At 38.9% G+C, this 14,773-nt stretch overlaps 1 protein-coding gene across 2 annotated transcripts in view; it reads left to right on the forward strand.

The window, feature by feature from the left end:
* igsf21a (immunoglobin superfamily, member 21a) overlaps positions 1-14,773 on the forward strand; it is a 157,898-nt gene that overhangs the window by 122,011 nt on the left and 21,114 nt on the right. For both annotated transcript variants that reach the window (XM_069711315.1, XM_069711316.1), the window contains exon 5: positions 7,329-7,444. In XM_069711315.1, coding sequence (XP_069567416.1) covers positions 7,329-7,444 — 116 coding nt within the window. The remainder of the gene's footprint in view (positions 1-7,328; positions 7,445-14,773) is intronic.

The following is a 14,773-nucleotide window of genomic DNA, read 5'->3' on the forward strand; positions in this document are numbered from 1 at the left end:
ATGTCAAGATAATGAAAGTCATTCTGTTGTATTTCTTTCCTATTTTAAAAAAGAGAAACAGTTTATGCACGGTCACCCATTTGTCTTGGTCATAACTGCCCCATCAACAACCCTTACATGTCAGCTTGAAATATGAATTGTCCTCCCTGTCCCTGAGTGCTGTGTACACTATATCGACATTTGCCAAGCTTGCAGCCATTTGATGTAGATTTTCTCAAAGACTTCTTTGGGGATTGTTCCTGTGGTCTGGGGATGAGAGATGAAGGATGGATACTTCAACACCTCAAATGAGTCTCTTTGGCCTCGTATAGCTTTACAATCTCATTTTACCCCCTTGCTCTTTAAATTAGGTGTCATAAAAAAAGAAAAAGAAAATCACAAGTAAGCCGAACAGACACACTGATCAAGAAATTTGTCTGTGATGTCCAAGGAAGGCACAGGGGACCAAAAAGGTGAATCCATGTCAGTGCCTTGTGAATTACCACATTGCTGAAAGGAGGATGAGGAAGGCTGCAGAGGGCTACAGGTAAAGGGGCCAAATTGTAACAGATTGCCAACCTGAACCTCTGCCCTTAAGCAAAAAATGGACTTTAGGGATAAGGGTGCCAGTCACAGCATAATTGATGCTGGGCTGTGTACAGGCTAAGTCCCATCTGCCACTGTCTGCTTTTCCCTCTTGTCCTGTCTCAACCAAGCCTTCAAACTGTGCTGGCAATATCCTCTCCTCTCTCCCCCTTGTCCTCATTATGAGCACAAAGCTGTGAGTCCAAGCCTGGTTTACCCTCAGAGAGCGACAGCCTGGGGAGGGACTCGGGAAAGCCATACAGAGCCATGACATATCATATTTCCTATCATATGGGAACAGAGCAGGAGGAAAAAGCACAACTGTGCCTAAGCTCCCAAATCATTCTCTTCATGGTAGATATGGAGAGATATTTTGCGAGTAATTTCCCTCATATTTTTCAGTGAAAACTATTTGAACCTTTCAGATGTGTTTATGTGGGTGGCTCTGAGTAGCATTGGATACTTTAATGAGGGGGTTGCAAATCCCTCAAAGGTAGACCAGTGTCCATTTGAGGGTATGCCACGTGAGGGACAGTTGCCATCTCTCAGTAGTGCATCAATAAAAACACGTTCCTACAAACAAAAAACCCACAAACATATTTCTCACCAGTCCCAAGCACACAGGCATGTAGTAATGTCTGCTTGCTGCATTTTCAATAACATCGCTATGATTAATGGGCTTCGGAACCGGGGAACTTGTTCAGTGTGACACGAGCTTTTGTCTCTGTGTGTCATCCCCTTCCTCTTCCTGACAGCCACCAGACTCTTCCCCCTCCTCGCTACCGACTACAGCGCTGGCTGGTTGGCTGGGGCCGCGAGATCCGATATGAGCTGACAGCACAGTAATAACCCATGCAAATTAACAGGGCGGGGTGTAAATGCAAATGCTAAAAGCACAATAGAAAGAGTGATTAAAACGCATCTCAGTGCCTTTTATCTCACGGTGCTGCTTGTGTTGGGGAATAAAGGCTTTCAAAAAGTAGCAGACTTAGGTGCAGAGAACCCGTGCCAGCGATCATTTCAATATCTCTTTTTTTTTTCTTTCTTTCTTTTTTTTTTTCTCTTGAGGACTTAACTTTGATTGTTTTTCAGGCTGCCTTCTACTTCCCCACTGCTGCAATCACAGCCCATCCAACTGTGTGACTCCCCGAAATAGGGATATAAGCACTTTGGCAGTGTTTTATGTTTCACTCGGTATAACAGAATCTGGAATGCACGTATGTTTCTCCCCCTCACAACTGCACGTGGAAATTACTGTTTCACATCCACATGTATGGAAGTATGTGTCTTTACACAAGCATGAATTTACCTATACATCTCTGTCAGGAAAAATCTTAGCTTTAGAGCAGGAATAAAGTAGCAGTGGGGCACATGTCTCGTGCGCTGCCAAGAGCTGGCAGCGTAAACTTTGTTTTGATTTTTTGGATGCCAAAACCGTATCCTCAAGCCTGCAAGTAAAGTTAAGATTATAAAATTGGCTCAGGGATGGACCAATTAACTTCAATCCCAGACTCCATTGGGATGGCTGTTAGGTGAAAGAGTCAATTAAATTGACATTTAAAACTTCCAGTGGCCTAATTTGCGGTAATGTGGCATGTGTATTTCTGTTTCCACTCTTCACGTTCAACCTGTCACTTGTGCTTTTGCGTTTGGGACCAATTACAAACTGCATTTAGGAGCAGCTAAGTGATATTCAGCCTTACTCTAAAGATGTCCTTCTGAAGTGGTTTGTCATACTTAATTGAATGGTACTAAATGTACATGAATTTATCTTTGGCGGCAGTGCTGGAGAACCATGCGAACCACTGAAGGACTTGTGGAGTGTATGAAAGCAGAAATGGAAAAGGACAAGTTGACCTCACGCTAGTGCCAGGAACATAGTGTGAAACCAGTGTTGTGTTCCAAATGACACACTTTCCTTAGTGCACTAACAAATAGAGCTCTCACGTGTTAGGACTCGTACTTGTGTAGTACAGGAATTTAGACACGGTCGTGTTTTCTCAAACCGCACACTGCCGTTGTGCACTGATCATAAATAACCGCATGTGAATGCATCACCTGCCAACTTATCTGCAGCTTTAATTATTTTAGCCAGAAATGCTTTTAATGAGGTGTTCTGCAGCTTTTTTTTAAAGACATATTTAGACAATTTAAAGAATCGCTGTTGTATGGCCGTTCCTGACTACTGACCCCATTGTGGAGGGAAATCATGATCAAAATAAATAGATGATGATTTTTTTTTTTTTTTAAATCTCCCATGAAAGGCAGTTGAAAAAAATCCTGAATTATGTACTTTACTCCACATGGTGTTTGGCAGCCTCTCCTCCATCCTTCCATCTGTATTCTCTTTCTGGTTTTGTCACAGATCTGCTTATTAACTGTGATATTGTCCCTGGGGCTTTAAAAGGTGGGACATATTGCTTAGGTGTTCTTTGGGATTCACTTGTGTCTCTTTCAGTCTGAGTTATTACTTCCAATTTCAACTCTAAAATTATAATTCCAAATACAGCTGCAAAGCTGTATTGCATACTGATAGCACTGTGTCATCTCAAGGCCCTCTTTCAATGTGGTTTGATATATACAACTATATATCCAGAATAAATAGTATACAGTATTCACTGTGCCATTATCAGTCAAAGTCCAATCTTTGTATGTTTTTAAATATGAAAACAAACCAAAATGAATTATCATCTTTTCCAATTGCTAACTGAAATTAGTCTTTAAAGTCCTTATTAAAAGCAAATTTCAGCAGCACAGCATTCAAAACTGATGATCTTTTGTTACTGAACGGTACGAAACCACATTGAATAGTTGGTGACTAAAGCATATGTTGTGCATTAATGCTAATAAAAGAGGCAATCATGAGCTGTAGAATGGTAAACATTGGCCAAATGATTGCAGAAACTGTTCTCATTTGACTGCTATTTAATTTGACTTAATTTTTTAACAAACATTAACTGCTTCTAAGTTACTAATACCATCTTTCACCTGTAGAGGTTATTTATAACTTACCTGCCGTGGTGAAGACAAACATACATGCAGCAGTTTGGATACTCTAGATAATTAATGTTGGGTCTAAGTGGAAAATTTCACAAGTTCACTTCTTGCTGTGATTTTTATTTTTTATTTTTTTTAGCTGTCACTCTGAGAATTTGTTGAGTGAGTTGTCCTGTAATGATTGTGATGAAAACCACACTGAGAAGTGAAATGCGTCATTTAGTCGGGTGAAACAATTCAAAGTTCATACTTTAACATTTCAGCTCACAATGAAAAAGTGCAGCTTAATCAAATACTCATCATTGAATTACTTTTACTGAAAGTAAAAGTGAAAGCAGAGGCTGACCTTGGCACCTTTTTTTTTCTTTTTCTTTTTTTTTTTGCAATCATTTATCTCCCCCCTCTTTCCTCCACTAAAAATAAACCCCCAGAGATGTGGACCGAAGGATTGGGTGCTTAGTACAAGGCGACGTTGGGAGTGTTTCTTGTGAGTCCAGCTGTCTCCAGAGCTCTAAATCCTTTAATTATGAGGCCAGGGAAAACAGTCTCTTAGGAGAATTAAACAGGCTCCTGTTTTGCACATTCTCCAATCCCATTTGCAGTATTTTGTCTTTGTTTTTTTGAAAAGATAGCAGAGCAATGGTGCTTGAGGATGTAGAACAAGAAGGAGGTGGTGAATGAGAAATGGAGGGAGAGATCATTATTGTTGTAACTGGTGTAGTCGCGCTACCAGGGACTAAAGGAATTAAATGCTGCTTTTAATGCAGTGATGTGTCAGTGCAGTTAAAAAAAATAATAATAATAATAAATTGTAGGACTGCAAACCTCACATTTAATGCGTTTCAAGATCTATTTTGCAGGATATAATAGAACTTAATTCATATAGTGTGTTTTGCAGAGAAGTCAATGGTATTTTTAACATGAATGTGATGTCAGGTAAAAACTCTAAGGGCAAGGTTTCAGAATGTTTTAGCATTAGAAGGAATTCCATGAGCCTTTAAGATAGGAAAAAAATACTCCTTCTTAAGAGGAAGTACTTAAAGTGAAAATATATATCGAAGAAGCTCTATAAATGCTTGGATTCTCTCAAGACACACTGCATGACAGATTTCAATCATTTCTGAGGAAAAATAAATAAATAAATAGTCTGACAATCAGAATTCCAGGCATACAGAGTTTTACCAGTTTTACCTGTACACTGATGTACAGCTTATTCATAATGTAACAGAAAGGGACAAATTGCACTGAGAGGATTTTGGAATTTTTATATCTGTACTCAAAATATTCGGAGCCTTTAAAGAAACCTCGTGAAGAATGTTAAAGGTATTGACATTGCTTCTTTTCTTTTTTTCTACAATTTTTTTTATTTTTTTTTTATATATCTTTCTGTTAAGACTACATATTGTTTAGCAAACTTAACTGTGACTTGTTTTTGCGTTTGAAAGTTTTTCTCTGTTTCTCTGTTTTGTATGAGCATTATGTCAGCATTAACGGTTGTGTTGGACTTGTCAAGAGAGAATTTTGTATTATCTAGCTGTTGTTTTCATATGAATGTTATGCAGACCTCAGTAAAACAAACGACTCAATAAAGAATGCAACAAAACAACAAAGGAAAATGTAATCTTAACCGTTAACAAGTGGCAGAAGTTACAACTGCAATTAAATGAGGTATAAAAGGCTTAGACTCTACCACCATAGACAACCATCTTCATCCCATACAGGGTTGTTGTGTTTGCAAACAGTGCGCTGTTCACAGTTATTTCACCAATGCTTATTGACGTCTTCAGCTTTCACTCCCATACGGTGCCCCCCCCCCCCCACCTACCCTCCCTCCCACCACCCACAGGGCACAAAATAATACAGTGCCATGATTTAATGTGCATCACTGCTGAACTAACTTGACCGGGGTGAAGAATTACAAGGTTGTCCTCGGGATTTCATTCTAACTAAACAAAGCTTTTTTCTTTTCTTTTTTACTATTGTTCTGGAGAAGTACTTTTCAGGGGATTATCAATATTTATCAGTCATGTGGAAACTTGCAATTTAACAGTAATTATTTGTAATCTAATAGGATGGGTTTTCTGAATTAAATGTGTGGTTTTATGTATTAAAACTCCACAGATTGCTGCAAACGTCTCATGATCTGATTGTGTGTGAAGCTGCTAATGCTGTGAAAATGAGTCATAACTTTTAACAGCCGCATTGGTGGCACTTCACAGTGTTAGGAACATGTTTACTGGATTCTACAAAATGGAATACAATGCTGTTTTTTGGAATAGAGCAATCAATATTCTAAATCTATAAAGTTGGACTGGTTTATTTTATCGTCTGCAGATATGCTCTACATAGTGCTGCAGCTTCAGTCCGCCATATGCACTTCACATACAGTACTTCTGTGTTGAGTGCTTGAGCATGATTGGTCAGGAGCGGACACCTCTGACAGCTTATCATATGCCAGGTTGAGACAGGCTTGTCAGCAAGCTAATGGAGTGTTCTAAGGTTAATTTACAACCATATGAATTCCATCAATAAGCAATTAAGAGGTGTGGATACACAGAGGCACCCAGGCCAGCAGCTAAATCCACCCCACCAGCCGCCTCCCACTTTAAATCAATTAATTGCTGTGGCATGTCTGTTTAAAACCGCTTGATAGATTCACACGCAAAACTGGCGCCTGAAAAAGGCGCTGCTCTCCACGTGACCTTTCTTTTTGCCTGAAAGCATGACTCGTGGATTTCGAAAATTTGCCAGATTCTTGTCTCACCTCACAGTCCTTGGCCGATTTCACAAATGTTTTCCCATTCATATTGAAGCTCGGGCCTGTTAAAGTATTCTTAAAACATCCCGCTGCCAAAATTGAAAGGAAATAATATGCCAGACGATTACAGACTGCCCGCGCATGGCGGTGCATGTAGAGCCTCGTGAAGAAAAGACATGTAGAGATTTAGAATACATGAAAAACGTAGTATCTTCAGCTAATGGCGTGAAAAGTGCCTTTGACATGCAGCAGTATTCACAATTCAACTGGTCCTTGTGCAGCTGGTCATCATCTGCTGCAGTATCATCAGTTAAAATGTGATGTTTCCCTACTACAATATGGTCTATGATGTATTCACATTCATATTTAAGGCAGCACACAAAGGCCAGAGCACTGCATGTTGAACAGCGGATTTTATGGGGGATGTAGGAGATTTCCATTCATTACCCCTTCTCCTCCCCATACTCCTCTATAATGCTGTGAAGTCTTGCGCACATGTTTTCCCTTTACACCACCATGACATACTTGCCGGGATCCCTAGAGAGATTCAGATAGAGGGTTAGTGATATGATATGTATGAGATTTTCTACCTTATCAGCCTCATCCGACTCACATGAGCCCTGGGGAGTTTTGAACATATTGTCCCAAACCATTCAGTTACCATTTTATGTGGAAATTCTCTCAGCAGGTTCTTGCTTTCTTTTTGAATATAGATACAGTGGAAAGATAAAGCAGGTCTGCAGATTTGTTTGAGTCGGTTTTATTTTAAACATCTGGGTAGAACAGTGTTTCTCTTTCTCTCTGCAGCTTGCTCCTCCTGTGCTGTCAGTATTGCCAGTGCCTTTTCCACCTACATGTATAAACCCTAGATGACACTTCATCACAAACTAACTCCTGGAATGCAACCGAGAAAGTGAAAGCGGACGTCTTTTTTTGCTGTTTAGAAATATCTGAGGTTGCATTTTGTGTTGGATATTGTTTCACATAGCTCTCCCCCTGTCATCCACAGCACCTCCAAACAACATATCAGTGGTGGCAGAGAACACTCCGGCCCCTTTCAGTCGATACCAAGCCCAGAATTTCACTCTCGTCTGCACTGCGAAGGGAGGGAAACCAGCCCCATCGGTGAGTTGCTGTTGAAGATGCATCATGCTGCGTGTTCATTGGGGACCTGCCTTTGCAGCACACAGATCCCTGTTGTTTACTGAGTAAAAGAAGCTGTGTTGCATGTTGCCAACTGAATTTAACTAATTTATTTATTTTGGTGTTTTTTTTTTAGGGCACTATGATGTATGAATGCTTTTAACATTCCAGTAAAAAAAAAAAGAAAATAAGAAAAAACTCTTTAAAGAGAATTTAATAAGTTGCATGACAACAGCACAGTTTTTGATCTCAGTGCTTCCAACAGAAATCCAGCATTATTTGCAAAATAAAACCAGATGGTCCAAGTTTGGTGTATTCCTGCAATAGCTGTCACCAGGACCGCTCTTACCTTCACTGACAGATTGACCTATGACTGATTACTATCAAGAAAAGTTTGTCACGTAATGTAGTCATTATAAAAGGTAGATCAGATTTAGAAAAACAGACACATTAGTGTTATTGATGGCCGCATTCAGAGCAATTAATCTAATTACAGTGACATGAGAGCAATGATCACTGTTGACAGAATTATCACTGTACACCCTCACGGAAACACTAGTGTGCACACTCATGCAGTCATGACCACACTCTCCAGACTCTTTCATACACACTTTTTCCTCAACTTTTTGAAGTGCAAGACAAGGACTTGCAAATATCTGAAGCATATGCTCAGGTGTTTGGTGGCATATGAGCTTACGGACGCTGTTTGAGAGCAGTTGCTCGCTGTTAGTTCCCACCGGGTCATTAATCATCGTCCATGGGTGTATGGTAATGGACTCCAGACCCTGAGCACACCTATCTTCAGCAATTATGAGCCCAGTGAGAGGTGAATACAAGGTGAATATGATTTCCGTCTCTTGGGTACTTTGTGGTTGATGGTGTGATGAGTGAGGTTCTCCCCTGTTGTGATTTCATGGGGAGCCTTAAGCCATTAAAGCTCGGTGCTGCTGGTTCCTTTTTTTTAAAACTCATAATAAAGAAAAAGAGACCTGAAAGGTTTCAGCTGGTCAGTAAGCCTGGACTCTCTCTGTGTCACTGGCGCAGTCACATCGCTTATAATTAGCCTTGTCACTGGCTCAGCAAGCAAATGAGTGAGTCACTGACTTTGGAAAAAAAAAAAAAAAAAATACTGTTTGGTTTCTCATTTCACTATTGTATTAGCAGTTTGCAAAAAAAAAAAAGTAAGATACAATAAAATGTTTTGGTATGCCATAAAATGCATGCAAGCTTTTTGCTGCAAAGGCAGTTTACAGTAATTTCATCCCAGCAGTTTAACGACTCAAGAATGGCATTTTAAGCAGCAGTGCAATCTAAAGGAGCAATCTGTTTACAGACCACCATAATTATTTCATTTCCTGCAATAAATAAAACTCACATACAAGAAAATGCATACATTTTAAATGTGTGCAAGTTTAAGAAGAACATCAAGGAAAAAAACATAAATCGATTGGGTTCATCTCGACAGCACTTTTTTACACAGCACAATTTAAGTGCCTCATAACATCAAACAGAATTAAGCATATCAGATGGATCTCAAATAGTTGAGGCATTAAAATCAAATTAAGCAATAAACCTGAATTAAAAGGAACAAAAACATTATTAAGCCACAACAACATACAAGGATATCCTCGAACACTAATTAAAACATAGCAATTTCCTAAGACAAAATTATGTTTTTCCTTAATATAAAGGCTAATATTAAAAAAAAATCAGTATTATCAAATTAAATGATGAAAGATCCAGATAGCCTAGATTGTCCTGAAAAAAAACAAGATACAGCATGAATCGCTAGCCCCCATAATGAACAAGATATGAGCTTAAAAATGAAGGTTATGAAATTACCTTGAAAAAAACCTATAGGGTTCAAAGGGTTAAAAGCTGTTTCAGTTTGGATCCAGTTGGAGTTCTGTAGGTAAGGCATTCATGATCCCCAGGATGTAAAGTATTCAGTGAAAGAGGCTTTAAACGTGTTCAAAATTTTAAATGGTAAATAAACTAGTCTATAAAAGAAAAGTGATATGCTCTGTATGCATTAGAACAAGGAATTATAACAAATATGCATTTATTTGTTTATAAAAACGCAGTTGACTTGTCGACCACTTGTTTAAAGGTGTTAAAAGTGAATGAGTAATGACACCGAATCTGCAAAATTGGCAGTAATGGACAAAAAAAGCACAGATTTAATTCAGTGTAGTGAGCAATTTGCTTCTTTTTTTTCATGCTACATCATCTCAAAGCAAAATCCATTTCTCCTGCACAGAGGAAACACTGAATCCAACATGAGCCTAAAATATAACAAGTCCTGTCTGCCACATCTGCAGATTAACTCGTTTTATTTCCATAATGGGAGACCTTTGTCACCACCAGACAGAAAAAAACACTAGTAGACTTTAAAAATCTTGCACACCCGCACAGGTGTTTTTAGTTATTCTGTTTGAAGTTGGATAAAGCTACAGAATGCTGGAAGTTTGCTAAAGTCACCAAACTTTATATATTGTTTTGTATAAAAGTGGGACGGTATAACTTGTTCCACAAACAAACACATGAAATAACACGAACAGGAGACTCAGATGATAATGAAGCACAGTTGGTACACACCCACACAGTCCTGAAATAGCCAATATAAGTGAAAACACCTGTATGCGAGCACCACGAGTGTGAAGGGCCCTTAATGCTCCTAGTGCGCTTATAGCACGGAATTAATTTAGTTAAATTTAGAGTTGTGTGTCATTGTGTGAGCCAGAAAACTATTGGAGGAAATTTACTTCTACATATTGTACAGGGTGCCAGGACAGAATCTAATTTCAGCATTGCTTACTAGCCTTATATATCATTTTTGGCAAACAGACACAGTGTTTGCACTGGAATAATGCCAAATATAAATATACAGTCAAATCTAAAGTCAAGTCTGATCCAAGGAACGTGACAAAAAACAAAAACACTTTCAGTTTGGAAAGTTACACTGCCTCTATGGGGAGTGGATCACGGCCTGTCAAAGTTGCCTTGTACTGTTGAAATAAATCAAAACCCAGTAAACAATCTCTGGTGGGTTTCATGGATAGATTTTCAAAGGACAATCTCGCCAGGCTCCTGCGAGGTTCTCTTTAATCTCATTTGAAGTCTGTGGTCCTTAATCAGTTGAAAAGAAAATATTCATTTGTAAATGGCATGGAAACAAGTGTAGTCATTTGAGATGTAGAGCATGCTTCATGTGTGTTTGGCTCAATCTCTGTTTGGTTATTCACTGTTATACCACAGGGTTAAGCTTTGTAGCAAACAGTATTGCCAAATGATTTCACAAATGTTGGCATACCAATTAGTAGCTGTTTTGGAATAATCAAAGCTAAACATACAGTATAGCCGCTACTTGACAATAGGTTGCAGAAAACACAAGATAAAAATCACGTTGTTGTGGCATAATTCTTAATTTATATATTGCCCACATAGAATTACTGCTGAAGAATGAACACAAATATCACATTTAAACTGTGTCCATTTGTTCTATTTATGCTGTTGTCCACGGTCATGCTGCATAACAAAACCTCATTATTTGTTTGTAAGTATTTGTTTGAGTGTTGCTGCTTTGGCCCAGTTATGTGACTGCAACTTCAAACGGCTGCCTTTGCTTTTTGATGAAACTCATTTAGTCTTTGTCGGTGCTGCTGCCGGGGGGGAGGGCTTGTTGCAAAATGAGCTGTTGTCAGCTCTATTTTCAATGTCATATCATTGTGAGCCAAGGCTCAACAGTGGCTTACAACTTCCAAAGAAACTGACCCAAATGATCAAGCCGGCGTTTAGCAACAGCTGCTAAATATGACAATTCCCGGGTGTTGCATACACTAAACTATCTTTGAATCTAAGGAAATATACCAAAGACTTCATCATTTCATCAAACATGAAGATTTCCTTTTTGTGATATGTGTATAGACTTTAGGATAAAACACATTTTGTATTATTTGCAACTTTGTTTCATATCTTATGCCATTCTTTATTAAAATTAAGCTTACAAGGGATACCGGGTGAACACAAAAATATAAAACACTTTGTAGAAAATGGTGAATTTGTCAACAAACTTGCTTGTCGAGAAGGTATGAGGCAAAATGCTCCACTTTTTTTTACCTGCTAGTTGCCAACTGTGTCTGAGATTTTGGAGGTAATAGCAGCTGCCAGCTGCAGCCGATGACAACACAATGAGAACGATGAGAGTGAACCATAACAGTAAAGTTGAAGGCCGGACAGCGAAACAATGAGCTGCAGCACTGCAATACAGCTCCATAAATCTGAGTGGAGCTGCAGATTGGCGTTATGATTTTCTGTAAGTGCATCACAATGAGCAAACCCTTTCCCACTGTCACATTATTTTTAGATTCACTGTCAGTGACGCATTGTTATCATAAAAAAAAATATCTTTTATACAAGGTTTAAGGATTACGTAATTTCAATGCAATTTCACCCACATTTAATGTTCCCACGCATCAAAAGGTTGTTTTATTTCCTGCTGTTAGAAAGCACCGCCATGCAAGGTCCTCTCATGATGAGCAGTTCTCAGAATATGGGCGCTGTTAAAAGAGAATGAAGACAAAAGTGGGTGGAAAAGATGAGAGCTGCTGTTTATACTGCAGATGAGCCCCCTGAAGTAATTAAAACAAGGCAAATGCTGAAGCTACGCCGTGTTCAAGCTGCAAATGTTATTTTTATCATCAGATTTTCAGATAATTAGAATGTTTCTTCTTACTTGTACCTGTTGTATTTTTGTTTTTTAATAGAAATCAATAGATTAAAGAAATAATGAGCCAACATTTTTTTTTTTTTTTTTTTTTTAAAAGGCTGTGTGTAAGAAAAAGTCGAATTCACTTACCCATTTCTACGTGCGCTTTACGGCCAGAAAAAGCATAATCTCAAGACCTTTTAATTTGTGATGAGATCACCACAGCCTTGACTGTATCTCACTGTTCAACAACCTCAATGCTCTGTAATACACCATTCAATACAAAATGTCTTTGGTCATAGACGGAGACATACGCTTTGTATTTGATTTGAATAATTTGCTTTAGCTCTCCTGAAATAAAACAAACTTTGCCTTGTTGCAATGCTACAGCCTCTCTTTGTCCCTCCAGCTTCCAGTGCAAAGTCTGACGCTTGATTGTGGCTTAGTGTAGACATGTGAAACTGTTTAACGTCATCCAGCGCTGCTACAGTTGCACGTCTTGTTACATTAACATTAAAAGCAGTTTAAGAAGGCTCTGACTGTCCCTTCTTTCGGCTGAATATGGTCTTTTTTATTCAAGTGTCAAATTAGGACTTGAATAAAAACTTAGCACGGTCAATAATGTTTACTTGATAGAATAATAATGTAATTATGATATATCATAATGATAATAAGAGCTCCGGCTATATTCCTCATATTATCCATCTTCTGCAGTAATCACTGAAATAATAAGGTGTCTCATATTTTATTCTGGCATTCCTGCATCATTAAAAATATTAGTACTGAGTAGTTTGACACCGTATTTTCAATCATATTCTATATTTTAAAGTAATAAAGCAGATTCCCCATATTTGCCTTTGATCATGCTGCATGCAGTTTACTAGCTCACATGAATCCAGTGTGTTGAAGCTCCCACTTTTTCGTACGCTTTTGCTTTGGAGACACCCAGCATGCCAGATTGCCCCTAGTGCAGCTTAGAGGGCTAAGTATAATGGACTGCATGTGTTAAAAGTGTCTGCCATTATGTTTCAAGATCTGTCGGCATCTGATGTCACTGAAGCAAGCTGGTGACATATCAATAATAGTTCCCAGTGCCACTATTAGAACATCCTCAGAGCACAAGCAAGCACTGATTGAAAAGAGGAAAGATAATGACAGTTAATAATGAGAAGGAAAGCTGATTAAGTCATGGCCAGGATCTCTCTCGCTGCCGCGCTCCTCTTTCTCTCCCCTTTTCTCCTGCTTCTCATTGAATCATTCTGTCACTGTGAAAATTACCACCTTGTCCTTTTGACACCGCCATGATTAATTGCAGCAACATAAAGGTATATATATGGACCCATGCATGATTGTTACATTTTTAAAAAGGTTTTGGATTTGAGATGTTGGTGAGGTGAGGGCAGCTTGGCAGTGTGCAGAGTGCAGGTGCTTTCATCACAGTCTATTCACAGGCAAATACAAAACCCTTTCCATGCCATCCCGGCTTAATTTCACCACTGTCTTGGCATTGTGTACGGGCTACTGCTTAGAATTACATCTCTCTTTTTTTCCCCGTGTTAATTCATTTGAGAATGAAGTAAGTGGTTTGTGTCTGCTTTCTTTGTCTGCACATATTGGACTATGAAGTATTTGGAGGATTTATAACAGACTCGTGATTGATAATCACTTCATTCTGTGCAGTAACTCTGTTTATAGACAAGAACAATACAACTGCAATGCCAAAAACACTCAGAAATCCTATTTTACATGAGAGTGAGACCTATTTTTCATGTCCTAGGGCAACAAGCCAGTGTTTTGACAAGAGACTGTGGGCCCTATTTTTATCCACCTGCAAGTAGGTGCGGCCAACTTGTTGGATTGATATTTGTGGTGGAATTTTGGTGAACACAAACACAGGCACAACTCTGTTGCAGCATGGTGAAGTGGTGAACTAGGAGGAATAGATAGCTCGAAGGTGTATCACAGTCGACTTCAATCATGGCCAACCAGATCAGCTCCCCTCATTCCCTTTATAATTGCTGTGGCACACTGTATTTTCCGTTTCTAATGGCTGAAGAAGGAACAAACCGGCACCACCATCCAGACTTTACGCAGAGGGAAACTGACATACCTTTCTGGGACGTTCAGGCTCGTAATGACCAAATTTATGGTACTACAAGTCGATCTCCATGGGCTGGTGATGTTACATTGGCTTGGGAAGAGGTAACTAATATTAATAATAACTCTTTCTCTGGTATTATGAGAACCACTGCCCAGTGTGGGAACCATTTTAATATTGGATATAAGAAAAAAATGTTGTACAGGTGCCAAACACTGGCATTATTTAAACATCAAAGTGAACAAAGAACACATGAAACCGTCAATTAATTAATTGACAACACTGATAAAGAGCAATGTGCTCCAAACGTCACTGATGTTATGGTATTAATAAATAAACTGCATCGGAAATTTTAGTGTGCCACATTTATTAACCAATCATTCATTTATTGGCCTGTTAAGCTGCCGTGCGTAAATATCCTTCACTATTTGTGCTGAAATGTGCGCAGGATCCACGTTGATCCACAAAAATTGCAACTCGGCACAAGCACGGAAAAGCACGACAA

This window comes from Brachyistius frenatus, unplaced genomic scaffold, assembly GCF_029030835.1.
Source record: "Brachyistius frenatus isolate BFR_SWC_R1_liver_20210118 unplaced genomic scaffold, ASM2903083v1 Contig_98, whole genome shotgun sequence".
Classification (NCBI taxonomy): Eukaryota; Metazoa; Chordata; class Actinopteri; family Embiotocidae; genus Brachyistius; species Brachyistius frenatus.